The 14092-nt window shown below is 50.9% G+C and overlaps 1 protein-coding gene across 4 annotated transcripts in view; it reads right to left on the bottom strand.

Moving 5' to 3' along the window:
• The window catches only part of LOC144764106 (beta-1,4 N-acetylgalactosaminyltransferase 2-like), an 807618-nt gene extending 794342 nt beyond the window's left edge, over positions 1-13276 (bottom strand). For 3 of the 4 annotated variants that reach the window (XM_078650276.1, XM_078650273.1, XM_078650275.1), the window contains exon 1: positions 13059-13276. In XM_078650276.1, coding sequence (XP_078506402.1) covers positions 13059-13144 — 86 coding nt within the window. In that variant the 5' untranslated portion in view covers positions 13145-13276. The remainder of the gene's footprint in view (positions 1-13058) is intronic. The other variant, XM_078650274.1, reaches the window with a different exon arrangement.
• Between the last annotated feature and the right edge of the window lie 816 nt (positions 13277-14092).

Genomic DNA, 14092 nt, shown 5'->3' with positions numbered 1-14092 from the left:
CACAACAGCCCAAAAAGATTTTTTTTTTTTTTTAATATACATGCTTAAGCTTCCAACAATATACCTACCCTCATTATGACTATCCATTTGATTTTATAGAATGGTGCCAGGCGTGCACTGAACTCATTAACTAAGAAGGATTCAACAAGATAAAGCGTGATAAGACATCTTTTGCTCACCAAAAGGAGCATAGTCCAAGTAAGTCTCCCGGTCCTCGCATAGATTGCTACATGGCCATTTTGCCTACAATTTTTTTTTAGATTTCCCTCCATTTTCTTTATAGAACCTCAAGGAGCCTGTGAAGCCCACACAGCGACGGTACAGACCTCGACCGTTCCTGCAGATGTAGGTATTTGCCTACATTCAGTCCATATACCAAACACAGCTCACCACAATCTTTTAATGTTAGTTTTCATATTATGTTTTAGGCTCTCTCTTTGTCCTGACGAAGACCCCAACATGAGGCAATAACAACCCTTCAGCATACATGGGGGTCGAAACGTAGACTATGCCAACCTAACACCACAGGACTGAACTAAATGGACTTACCTAACCTATGTGTGATGTGATCTGGGAACACATATTACCTTGATTGTAAAGGCGTATAGATTTTATTAAGATGTTAGTAATGTCACGCCACCTTTACCCAGTCCCTCACAAACCTCCTCACAACCCTTCCCTTCCTCACTGAGAGCACTATTGATGTAATGACTTTATAATTACATTTACGTAATTTGACGATTACGAACAATTTGTGTGGTGATGAACGCACCAGAGTGCATGATTGCAAAAATAAATGCAATTAGATTTTGAACATTTAAACTTTATTTTTCATTTTGTTTAGTTATAATTACTGAAGCTCAATTGTGGTGAATGACTGTATGGAGTAAATACAGAACATTTGTGTAATAATTGTGTAAAACTCGGACCACTCTCTTTTGTACTTACTTAGTGACCCAGGTCCAAGAGTTTTCAGGGCCCACCCCGTTAAAACTCAATCCTCCACCCGTGGGGTCAAGGCAGCGCTCCTTACCCCCACGCCTGAGCAGGGAGTCGCCTGCCACCCTCAGTCACCAACTCTGGGGGGAAGGGTTTCAGGCTCCCTGGCGAGTGAGGGCAGCGCGAATCCAAGTGGAAATCCTGCTACTCGCCGAATTAACGCAGGATAATATGAGGAGATTCTTTTTTTGTGGGTGTGTCAGGGATATCCCGCAACACTGCACATTCAAACACTTCCCTATGCCTGCCCTTAGTGCAGCGGTCAAATGCGGAGTAGTAATGCCCAGCAAGATGTGCTCTGTTTTCAACTCCTCAGCACGGCTGGGTCTCCAAATCTTACTCCTGTGTTGGCCGTGAGAGTAATGGCCTCCGCCTATGAAACTAAAATCTCACTCCTCTCTTCGCATGTACCTAACATGTATTCTTATGCAATGTCAAGTTACTCAGCAGGGTTCTTGCCCCGATAAGGTGATTTTTTTTGCAGTGTTTGCCACTGCAGTGTTGTTTTTAGCAGTGTAAATAAGGGCTGTTCGTAACAAATATTTTGTTACAACCAGGTTCTATTTTAAATAAGCCTTGGCATAGCCAATAGGTCTCGCCTTTGGGATCTTTTAAGTGTTTAGCTTTGCCAATGTTTTTAAGCTATGTTGTAGAGCAGCATTGCAGCATGTTGAAAAGTTATAATAAAAAAGTGTTAAGTATTTTTGTTACTTTAGTTATAACCAAAATGACATTACATACAACTGAACGACCCTATTAAAAAAATAATTAACATAATAAAATGTCTTCTAGTTTTTTAGTCTTTGCAATGATGGCATCTTCTTCCTTCCTGTTTTAATGCTTGTTTGTTATAGCTTTTTTTTGTTATTGGGGATGGACATTAACAATGGGAGGGTGGAGGTTGGGAAATAGTACCTGAATTACAACACGAGCAGAGGACGGACACTCAGGGAGAAACAAGAGAAGCCACATTCCGAGGTGGTGCTGACATGGTGGAGTGCTTTTACGGAGGTGATGCTGAGTGATACTGAGGTGGTGGTGTGTTGGTGCTGAGGTGATGTTGATTTGGTGCTGAGGTGATGTTGCGCTGATGCTGAGGTGGTGCTGCGCAGATGCTGAGGTGATGCAGAGTTGCTGCTGAGGAAGTCCCACTTTGGTGCGGAGGTGGAGCTGTGCTGGTGGTGGTGCACGGATGGAGGTGGTGCTGCTGAGATGGTGCTGCGCCCAATGCAGAGGTGATGCTGCGCCCAATGCAGAGGTGATGCTGCGCCCAATGCAGAGGTGATGCTGCGCCCAATGCAGAGGTGGTGCTGCGCCCAATGCAGAGGTGGTGCTGCGCTGGTGTTCAGGTGGCACTGAGTGATGCTGAGTTGGTGCTATGCTGGTGCTGAGGTTATGCTGCATTGGTGCAGAGGTGGTGCTGTGGTGATGCTGAGGTGATGCTGCGCCCAATGCAGAGGTGGTGCTGCGCCCAATGCAGAGGTGGTGCTGCGCCCAATGCAGAGGTGGTGCTGCGCCCAATGCAGAGGTGGTGCTGCGCCCAATGCAGAGGTGGTGCTGCGCCCAATGCAGAGGTGGTGCTGCGCCCAATGCAGAGGTGGTGCTGCGCCCAATGCAGAGGTGGTGCTGCGCTGGTGTTCAGGTGGCACTGAGTGATGCTGAGTTGGTGCTATGCTGGTGCTGAGGTTATGCTGCATTGGTGCAGAGGTGGTGCTGTGGTGAGGCTGCGCCCTTGCTGTTTTGGGAGTATGGAGGTGGTGTTGAGTGATGCAGATCAGATTCTGCACTAGTGCAGAGGTGGTGTTGAGTGATGCTGTGGTGGTGAACTGGTGAAATGGTGGTGCTACGCTACATGAAGCGGTGCTCAGGTGCTGCTGAGTGATGCTCAGGTGGTATTTTAGTGGTGCTGTGTGACGCTGAAGTGGTGCTGCACTGATGCTCAGGTGGTGCTGCGGTTGTGCTGAGTGATACTTTGGTGGTGCTCAGGTGATGCTACAATGGTGCTCAGGTGGTGCTGACTGATGCAGTTTCTGTGCTGAGTTGTTCCTTGTTTGACCAAATAAACATCAGGAAAAACGTTATTACAGCGCTCCGAAGCTGCAAATGCTATATAAAGGGAATAGTGCTATGCACAAGCATAAAACAAAGCCTTTTTGGGTTGACATTGAAAAGTACAGTGTGCATCGAAGATAGACATCAGGACTTAAATAACACCACGCTGAAAGTATAAGTGTTTCTGGAAGGCAAGCTGTACTAAACACAGGAAGCCGCTCAGACCTCAGTGTAACCAAAAGCATCTGTTGGGGGGTCACTGGGAACTCTGAAAGCGTCCCTGAGCCCGAACGCCTTGAGCAAGCCAGCATCACCCAACAAGTCATTAAAGGCACCGAGACACACCACACCGATGAAGTCACTCTGACATCACTGCATTAGGTTTTCATTCAGGACACATCTTTGCATTCCCAAACTCCCAGGCCGATGTAATTCCCTGCACAATACTGTTTCCCTAACATATGTTCCAAATCAATAAGGACAAACATGTCTGAACTGCTACTTCACGGCACGGGGTGGGGTGGGGTGGGCATCATCTTCCCGTCAGATGTATTAACAAAATCATTCAACATCTGTGGCAGGGGAGAGCTGTCAATAGTGCAGCAGGTCCGTGGCATGAGAGACAAAGGGAGGGCGGGTCACACTGGAACCAAATAAGTGGTGTAAAGCAATGATGACCCCCCCCCACCAAACCCTCTAACACACACACATGATGATGGCTCTCCGATTCTCCTGTATCTCATGACATTCATTATCTGAATGGCAATGCCCCCGAAGTGTTGGAGGCCCTGGCAAAACCAAAATAAAGACACACCGGATAACAGTGCTCCGAGGAAAGCAATTGAGATTCAGTCCAGCTATAAGTAGGTATTTGAGGGAATTAAGAATCCCCGTGGGGAGGTGAGCTTGTGGTAATTTTTTATAGCGCCTTAGAGACGCTGTTGTGCTTATATTATTGAATATTTAAGTTATATTTGAAAACAAGAACAGGTGCATAGGGCCCGGCCCCGTATGTATGTCCATGTTTTACCCATATAAGTGAGCAGGAAACATTTTCCTACAGCCCCCGAAGGAGGTTGGTTTTCTGATGTTATTCAATATTCAATATTTAAAATGTAATTTCAATCCAGAACTGCAGGTTCGGACCTCTGCCCCCATACGTAAGTCCCAGCTTTGTTTTTAAAAGAGACAAAAACATGTTATAATAGCACCAAGTGGAGGTCAGTTTACTTATATTGTTCAATATATTCAAATCTGAACTAAATCCCCTTCCGGCGCATTAGATGTCAGCCCTTGTGTCTGTGTTCGAGGCTTGTGTACATAAGAGCCAAAACATAATTTTAATAGCGCCTTCCGTCTATGTTATAACAAATTTAAAATATAGTTACATCCCAGATGTGCGCGTTGCTTTAGAACCACGCGTGGTTCTGTTCGACGTCTTTGTTTATTAGTGCTAGCAAACCTGTCGTTAAATAGCGCCTTGTAGACGCTAGTCAGTTTATTTGATCGAATATTGAAAATATAATTTCATAGAGCTTGCTGTGCGGCTTTCATTGGGATGTCTGGGTAAACAACCGTCTTTTCTATACACTGATCAGTTTAATAACTAAGAGGACGTTTCACCATCACAAAACAATCTGAAAGTGTCTTGTTTGTGCAATTTCTCCCTCAATGTCAGCCTCCCAATAAACCGAAGTGGCTCATTGTACCATTTTCTTGTTTTATTTTGTTCGCAAATTGTGCATCTTCATAAAGTGTAGATTTCTTTGTTTTGATTTTATGTTATGTAATAATTTGTATAGGTTTCAAAAATACGAATTTAATCATGAAACCCGCTTGCATTTACTATGTACAATATTTCGGTTTTTGTTTGGGGTGCTGGGGGCGTGTAGTCGCTTCTCTGAACCGTGTGAGGGAGGCCGCACCCCGAGCTCAGCACAACGTCAGAGATGATTCGTAGACACTGAAAGTGGAAAGACCTTATTAAAGGGATAAAGCGCAGTGTTGCCAAGGTTTGTTTCCAATGCTACATTGAGAATAAATCTAAGCCTTTCTACTTCCGTTTCTTGTGAAAAGTCGCTCTGTAATTGGAAACTGGGCCCAGGTCTCTGCTCTGATGCAGTCTGTGTATGGCTGAATAAATGTATGAATGTGAAACCAGTGTTGGTCGTAGTGCTTTGTGACATGGCCTCCAGAGCCGTTTGTACCACCCGGATCTTTCCTCTGTGCCAGTCCGACCCTGGGTGGAGGAGTCGGAGGATTACACGTCATGCGATGTACAGATTGTCAGGGAGCTTCTGTGCACTGGACAAAGACACACGGCGAAAGATTGTACGCTCCCTACTGCAAAGCAAGCAAGGGAGACAGAGTCTCTGCACAGCGCTCTTAGTAGTGTGATCCTCGCTCCAATTGCAACTCCATATTGAGTGCGGCTCGTGGGCACATCGGGCAGGGCTCAACAAATCCACTCGACCGCTCGCATTTGCGAGGTAAATTTAATGAGGTTGAGCTATTTTTAGGTCCTACTCGCCCTTTCTGGGGAGTAGAAAAACGAACTAACTTTTGTCCTCTGTCTTTGAAAACGGAGCAAATGTGACAAGATAACAAGATTTAAAGGCATTTTTATTGCTCACAAAGCGAATGAGCGATAAAGATGCCTTTAAATCTTGTTACCTTGTCACAATTGCTCCGCTTCCAGAGACGGAGGTCAAGTAGGTTGCTGTTAGGTCAAGGAGATTTTTCAAGGTACTAGACCTGCAGGACTAGTTTCATTTTTCAGATTTTCGAGCCCTGCGAGGGTACAGTACAGTGTGTGACACTCCAGTGACGAGTGACCAATCAGTAGCTTCACCCTGCAGCACTCAGTCTGGGACGCTAGTTGGGGCCTCCGCCGTGGTGGCACAGAAATGTTCGTCGGCGGCCACAATAGTTTACCCCCAGCCCCCACAGTGCGAGCGGCTCGGCCAGGTTGCAGGTGCGAGCTGCATAGCCTGAGTGCTGTGGTAGCATCACGAGCCAGCCTGGGCCAAGCACGGTGGTGCACCATGATTGCCCCTGCTGCCGGTGCCCCATGAATAGGCAGTGAGCAGCTGCCGGCCAGTCTGCCAGACAGGCCTTGTCCTCCGCTTCTTACATCACTCCCACGCTCTGGCAGGCAGCAGGATGCCCATCCCCCCTCACCCGCAGACCCACAGTAATACACAACCTGGCTAGGTGTCTACGTAGTAGCTATTGGGCATACACAGCCAGGCCGTGACGTCAGGATGTAGTGTAACTCTGTGGCGCCACAGGAATCAATGCAAAAGAATACGTTGTGGCACTTGTGAGCCTCCAGCTGATGCCTGGAGCGCCAAAAGCATGCGGAAGCAGCAGCACAGGCCAAAGGCGCATGGGACAGGTACGGGTGGGTGCTGGAAATAATGAACTTGGTACAATACAGAGAGCAACGGAAAGGTATGCAGCACAAAAAACTGAGGCGGAGGGCTGAAAGCAAAAGAAAACAAACGCACGCCTCTCGCTGACAAGGTGAGGAGGCGGCAGCAGAGGGGGGGGGAAGAAGAGGAGGGGGCCTGCGCCTGTTTCCCTTGCGGGAGCGATCTTAAAGCTCGCTCCTACAAGGGAATCGCCAAACGTGCGCGCGTTGCCATTCAAAGCAATGCGTGCATGTTTTTAGGGCAAAAGCTGAATCGATTCCAAAAGGTCTCCTATGCAGCGCAGCGCAAGCACTGCATAGGCGAGACCGAAAAAGAAATTTAAAGGATTCCTCTGCGTGTGCGCACTTGAGTTCAAAAGATATTCTCTCTAGTGCGGCACAAAGGTATTAAAAAAGCCGTTGAAAAAAATCTCACCAGTATACCAGAGTTCTGGGCAGTGTGACATTAAAATGCGTTGCACCGACAGGCATTGAGTTTTCAAGCTTCACTCCTCACTTGAGTTTTAAGGACCGCTCCAGAAGTGCCCTTAAGAAATTGCCCACTAAACAAATACAACATATTAAAAAATATATTTAATGATGGACGACACTGACACGAAGGTGTTGGTACACACTGAAGTGAATGCTGCGGCAGGAAGTTAAATAACCTGTGTCGGCATCTTTGTTCCACAAAATACATTCCTCTTCAGGAAGATTACCACAAATTGTGCACTTACGGTTAGAGATCTATTCAGACTGGTAATTGAGAAATGAATTCATTACTTACCTATAACAACAGTGGTGCAGTTTAAGGCAAGTCAATATGTATATACTGTGCATTGATCAGGAAACCAATGCTTCTGTAAAATGTTTACGTTTGGCTGCCAACTATTGATGATGTTGCCCATAGGCTTTCAATGTTTCGTTCAGCATGTGAGCTCAAATTTCAGACTTTTTTATCTGATGACCCACATACTTTATAGTCACTAAACAACTAACAACTAAACAACTATAACTAAACATTTATAAGGTCCCAGAGGCTGTGCCAATGCTCGTTTTTCCTGACCCCCCTCCATTTTGTTCCTCTGACCCCTTCCATTTTGTTCCTCTGACCCCCTCCATTTTGTTCCTGACCCCCTCCATTTTGTTCCTCTGACCCCTTCCATTTTGTTCCCCTGACCCCCTCCATTTTGTTCCCCTGACCCCCTCCATTTTGTTCCTCTGACCCCCTCCATTTTGTTCCTGACCCCTTCCATTTTGTTCCTCTGACCCCCTCCATTTTGTTCCTCTGACCCCCTCCATTTTGTTCCTCTGACCCCCTCCATTTTGTTCCTCTGACCCCCTCCATTTTGTTCCTCTGACCCCCTCCATTTTGTTCCTCTGACCCCCTCCATTTTGTTCCTCTGACCCCCTCCATTTTGTTCCTCTGACCCCCTCCATTTTGTTCCTCTGACCCCCTCCATTTTGTTCCTCTGACCCCCTCCATTTTGTGCTCCTCTGACCCCCTCCATTTTGCTCCTCTGACCCCTTCCATTTTGTTCCTCTGACCCCTTCCATTTTGTTCCTCTGACCCCCTCCATTTTGTTCTTGACCCCCTCCATTTTGTTCCTGACCCCCTCCATTTTGCATTTTGTTCCTCTGACCCCCTCCATTTGGTTCCTCTGACCCCCTCCATTGTGTTCCTCTGACCCCCCTCCGTTGTGTTCCTCTGACCCCCCTCCGTTGTGTTCCTCTGACCCCCTCCGTTGTGTTCCTCTGACCCCTTCCATTTTGTTTCTCTGACCCCCTCCATTTTGTTCCTGACCCCCTCCATTTTGCATTTTGTTCCTCTGACCCCCTCCATTTGGTTCCTCTGACTCCCTCCATTTTGTCCCTCTGACCCCCTCCATTTGGTTCCTCTGACCCCCTCCATTTGGTTCCTCTGACCCCCTCCATTTGGTTCCTCTGACCCCCTCCATTTGGTTCCTCTGACCCCCTCCATTTTGTCCCTCTGACCCCCTCCATTTGGTTCCTCTGACCCCCTCCATTTGGTTCCTCTGACCCCCTCCATTTGGTTCCTCTGACCCCCTCCATTTGGTCCCTCTGACCCCCTCCATTGGGTTCCTCTGACCCCCTCCATTGGGTTCCTCTGACCCCCTCCATTTGGTTCCTCTGACCCCCTCCATTTGGTTCCTCTGACCCCCTCCATTGGGTTCCTCTGACCCCCTCCATTGGGTTCCTCTGACCCCCTCCATTGTGTTCCTCTGACCCCCTCCATTGTGTTCCTCTGACCCCCTCCATTGTGTTCCTCTGACCCCCTCCATTGTGTTCCTCTGACCCCCTCCATTGTGTTCCTCTGACCCCCCTCCGTTGTGTTCCTCTGACCCCCTCCGTTGTGTTCCTCTGACCCCTTCCATTTTGTTTCTCTGACCCCCTCCATTTTGTTCCTGACCCCCTCCATTTTGCATTTTGTTCCTCTGACCCCCTCCATTTGGTTCCTCTGACTCCCTCCATTTTGTCCCTCTGACCCCCTCCATTTTGTTCCTCTGACCCCCTCCATTGTGTTCCTCTCACCCCCTCCATTTGGTTCCTCTCACCCCCTCCATTGTGTTCCTCTCACCCCCTCCATTGTGTTCCTCTGACCCCCTCCATTGTGTTCCTCTGACCCCCTCCATTGTGTTCCTCTGACCCCCTCCATTGTGTTCCTCTGACCCCCCTCCATTGTGTTCCTCTGACCCCCTCCATTGTGTTCCTCTGACCCCCTCCATTGGGTTCCTCTGACCCCCTCCATTGTGTTCCTCTGACCCCCTCCATTGTGTTCCTCTGACCCCCTCCATTGTGTTCCTCTGACCCCTCCATTGTGTTCCTCTGACCCCCTCCATTGTGTTCCTCTGACCCCCTCCATTGTGTTCCTCTGACCCCCTCCATTGTGTTCCTCTGACCCCCTCCATTGTGTTCCTCTGACCCCCCTCCGTTGTGTTCCTCTGACCCCCTCCGTTGTGTTCCTCTGACCCCTTCCATTTTGTTTCTCTGACCCCCTCCATTTTGTTCCTGACCCCCTCCATTTTGCATTTGGTTCCTCTGACCCCCTCCATTTGGTTCCTCTGACCCCCTCCATTTGGTTCCTCTGACCCCCTCCATTTGGTTCCTCTGACCCCCTCCATTTGGTTCCTCTGACCCCCTCCATTTGGTTCCTCTGACCCCCTCCATTTGGTTCCTCTGACCCCCTCCATTTGGTTCCTCTGACTCCCTCCATTTTGTTCCTCTGACCCCCTCCATTGTGTTCCTCTGACCCCCTCCATTGTGTTCCTCTGACCCCCTCCATTGTGTTCCTCTGACCCCCTCCATTGTGTTCCTCTGACCCCCTCCATTGTGTTCCTCTGACCCCCTCCATTGTGTTCCTCTGACCCCCTCCATTGTGTTCCTCTGACCCCCTCCGTTGTGTTCCTCTGACCCCCCTCCGTTGTGTTCCTCTGACCCCCTCCATTGTGTTCCTCTGACCCCCTCCGTTGTGTTCCTCTGACCCCCCTCCGTTGTGTTCCTCTGACCCCCTCCGTTGTGTTCCTCTGACCCCCTCCATTGTGTTCCTCTGACCCCTTCCATTTTGTTTCTCTGACCCCCTCCATTTTGTTCCTGACCCCCTCCATTTTGCATTTTGTTCCTCTGACCCCCTCCATTTTGTCCCTCTGACCCCCTCCATTTGGTTCCTCTGACCCCCTCCATTTGGTTCCTCTGACCCCCTCCATTTGGTTCCTCTGACCCCCTCCATTTTGTCCCTCTGACCCCCTCCATTGGGTTCCTCTGACCCCCTCCATTTGGTTCCTCTGACCCCCTCCATTTGGTTCCTCTGACCCCCTCCATTGGGTTCCTCTGACCCCCTCCATTTGGTTCCTCTGACCCCCTCCATTTGGTTCCTCTGACCCCCTCCATTTTGTTCCTCTGACCCCCTCCATTGTGTTCCTCTGACCCCCTCCATTTTGTCCCTCTGACCCCCTCCATTGGGTTCCTCTGACCCCCTCCATTTGGTTCCTCTGACCCCCTCCATTGTGTCTCTCTGACCCCCTCCATTGGGTTCCTCTGACCCCCTCCATTGTGTTCCTCTGACCCCCTCCATTGGGTTCCTCTGACCCCCTCCATTGGGTTCCTCTGACCCCCTCCATTGGGTTCCTCTGACCCCCTCCATTGGGTTCCTCTGACCCCCTCCATTGTGTTCCTCTGACCCCCTCCATTGTGTTCCTCTGACCCCCTCCATTGTGTTCCTCTGACCCCCCTCCGTTGTGTTCCTCTGACCCCCTCCGTTGTGTTCCTCTGACCCCCTCCATTGGGTTCCTCTGACCCCCTCCATTGTGTCCCTCTGACCCCCTCCATTGTGTTCCTCTGACCCCCTCCATTGTGTTCCTCTGACCCCCTCCATTGTGTTCCTCTGACCCCCTCCATTGTGTTCCTCTGACCCCCCTCCGTTGTGTTCCTCTGACCCCCTCCGTTGTGTTCCTCTGACCCCTTCCATTTTGTTTCTCTGACCCCCTCCATTTTGTTCCTGACCCCCTCCATTTTGCATTTGGTTCCTCTGACCCCCTCCATTTGGTTCCTCTGACCCCCTCCATTTGGTTCCTCTGACCCCCTCCATTTGGTTCCTCTGACCCCCTCCATTTGGTTCCTCTGACCCCCTCCATTTGGTTCCTCTGACCCCCTCCATTTGGTTCCTCTGACTCCCTCCATTTTGTTCCTCTGACCCCCTCCATTGTGTTCCTCTGACCCCCTCCATTGTGTTCCTCTGACCCCCTCCATTGTGTTCCTCTGACCCCCTCCATTGTGTTCCTCTGACCCCCTCCATTGTGTTCCTCTGACCCCCTCCATTGTGTTCCTCTGACCCCCTCCATTGTGTTCCTCTGACCCCCTCCGTTGTGTTCCTCTGACCCCCCTCCGTTGTGTTCCTCTGACCCCCTCCATTGTGTTCCTCTGACCCCCTCCGTTGTGTTCCTCTGACCCCCCTCCGTTGTGTTCCTCTGACCCCCTCCGTTGTGTTCCTCTGACCCCCTCCATTGTGTTCCTCTGACCCCTTCCATTTTGTTTCTCTGACCCCCTCCATTTTGTTCCTGACCCCCTCCATTTTGCATTTTGTTCCTCTGACCCCCTCCATTTTGTCCCTCTGACCCCCTCCATTTGGTTCCTCTGACCCCCTCCATTTGGTTCCTCTGACCCCCTCCATTTGGTTCCTCTGACCCCCTCCATTTTGTCCCTCTGACCCCCTCCATTGGGTTCCTCTGACCCCCTCCATTTGGTTCCTCTGACCCCCTCCATTTGGTTCCTCTGACCCCCTCCATTGGGTTCCTCTGACCCCCTCCATTTGGTTCCTCTGACCCCCTCCATTTGGTTCCTCTGACCCCCTCCATTTTGTCCCTCTGACCCCCTCCATTGGGTTCCTCTGACCCCCTCCATTTGGTTCCTCTGACCCCCTCCATTGTGTCTCTCTGACCCCCTCCATTGGGTTCCTCTGACCCCCTCCATTGTGTTCCTCTGACCCCCTCCATTGGGTTCCTCTGACCCCCTCCATTGGGTTCCTCTGACCCCCTCCATTGGGTTCCTCTGACCCCCTCCATTGGGTTCCTCTGACCCCCTCCATTGTGTTCCTCTGACCCCCTCCATTGTGTTCCTCTGACCCCCTCCATTGTGTTCCTCTGACCCCCCTCCGTTGTGTTCCTCTGACCCCCTCCGTTGTGTTCCTCTGACCCCCTCCATTGGGTTCCTCTGACCCCCTCCATTGTGTCCCTCTGACCCCCTCCATTGTGTTCCTCTGACCCCCTCCGTTGTGTTCCTCTGACCCCCTCCATTGTGTTCCTCTGACCCCCTCCATTGTGTTCCTCTGACCCCCCTCCGTTGTGTTCCTCTGACCCCCTCCGTTGTGTTCCTCTGACCCCCTCCATTGGGTTCCTCTGACCCCCTCCATTGTGTTCCTCTGACCCCCTCCATTGTGTTCCTCTGACCCCCTCCATTGAGCCCCTCCATGTTGTTCCAGATTGTTTCTCCTGTGGTGCTCTGCTCTGGACGCTTCCATCTTCTATGCCCCTCCCTTGGCCTCTCTTGCTGGGAGCTCGGCCCCCGTCCTCTCTCCCCCCTCCCGCCCTGCAGCTGTGCTTCAGACCCCCCCTGAGGCCAGAATAAGGTCTTATTGTGGTCCTGCATCGGCCGTGATGATGATACAAACAGTGCGCACCCTGGGCAGATTTTTAAAAGACAAACCAAATAGTAACACGTTCACTTACCTACTCTTAGTCAAGCTCTGCGTCGCCGCCTGAGGCGCGGAGCCGCTGCCGGGACAGGGGGGGGCGAGGGAGAAACAAACTCATGCTCTCCTGCGCTGCACAGAAAAAGAAGTATCCACACAGGAGAGGAGGAGGCAGAGGAAGGATGAAGGGGCGAACAATAAACAAAGGCTCCTTTTAAAGACCTGTGAAGAGCTCGGCTGCGGGCCTCTCTACACCGGTCTGTCTGCCTCGCCCGGGCCCCGCCGTCAGCCCTCGCGCCAGGGCCCGGGCTCCTCTGTGGGAGGGCCCGGCCGCGCCTCACCCCACGGAACCGGGCCCGCTTGAGTTCTACCTCCCGCCTCCTCACTCACCTCCCTCTGCTCCCGCCGGGCGGCCTCGGTCCGGCCGCGGCCCCCGGGGCGGGGGCGCAGCGCGCACATGGCCGGAGGTCGAGCATCGCCGAGGTCCCAGACGCCGCGGCCGCCTTCCTCCGCACTTCCGGTCTGGCCCGCGCGGCCGCCTTCCTCCGCACTTCCGGTCTGCCCGCGCGGCCGCCTTCCTCCGCACTTCCGGTCTGGCCCGCGCGGCCGCCTTCCTACGCACTTCCGGTCTGCTCGCGCGGCCGCCTTCCTACGCACTCACGTTAGGGCAGGAAAGGGCGCGCAGGAGCGCGCGGAGCCCGTCTGCGCATGCCTGCCGCCAGGACCCCTGCACGAGCCTCTCTTCAGTTGGTGACCCCTGCCCTGGTGACCCCAGAGTTCATAGCTGCCAAGGTGTCAGAATGCTATGTGTGACAGTTCCACAATTTCAGAGTAATTATGAGTGACATTTCAACGACTATGAGTGACACTTTCTCGGGAGCAAAATCAAGCAAAAAAGACGAGGCAAACCTATAAATATCAGACATGACACCCATTTGAGCAACGGGAAACTCGAGGAAGATCTTAAAAGTACTGCGAAGCACAAGAAACAGAAGGAAGGAGACAGACTGCATGACTGTAGTTCTTAGTAACAGAGGCGGGCAGGCACTGCTGCTCAGAAGATGATCTCATTCATCTGATCATTCATGACCTGTGTGCTAGCCTAAAGTGCAACTTGGAGATTATACCATCACGCAATGACAGGCGTACTTGATTGCTAATGCAATAAGGTGACAAAGAATGTTGGGAAGCACGAGCGCAAAACCTGTTGGTGTTTCGCTCTAAACACGTGGTAGTGCAAAGAAATACAAATTGCACAGCCAGTCTTTTCTTAGTTTTATAGACAAGCTTCAGCAGACATGTTATTTTATCGGATAACTAATGAAGAAACCACACCACAAACAATGGTATTTATTATACATGGTCAATGATGCAGAAACATTACGACACTTTGAATCAGAAACTCTAGGGGCCTTATTTATGAA

The sequence above is a fragment of the Lissotriton helveticus genome, chromosome 6 (assembly GCF_964261635.1).
Source record: "Lissotriton helveticus chromosome 6, aLisHel1.1, whole genome shotgun sequence".
NCBI classification, from domain to species: Eukaryota; Metazoa; Chordata; class Amphibia; order Caudata; family Salamandridae; genus Lissotriton; species Lissotriton helveticus.
Note: the sequence above shows the minus strand (reverse complement) of the source record. Positions and strands in the feature narration are given on the sequence as shown.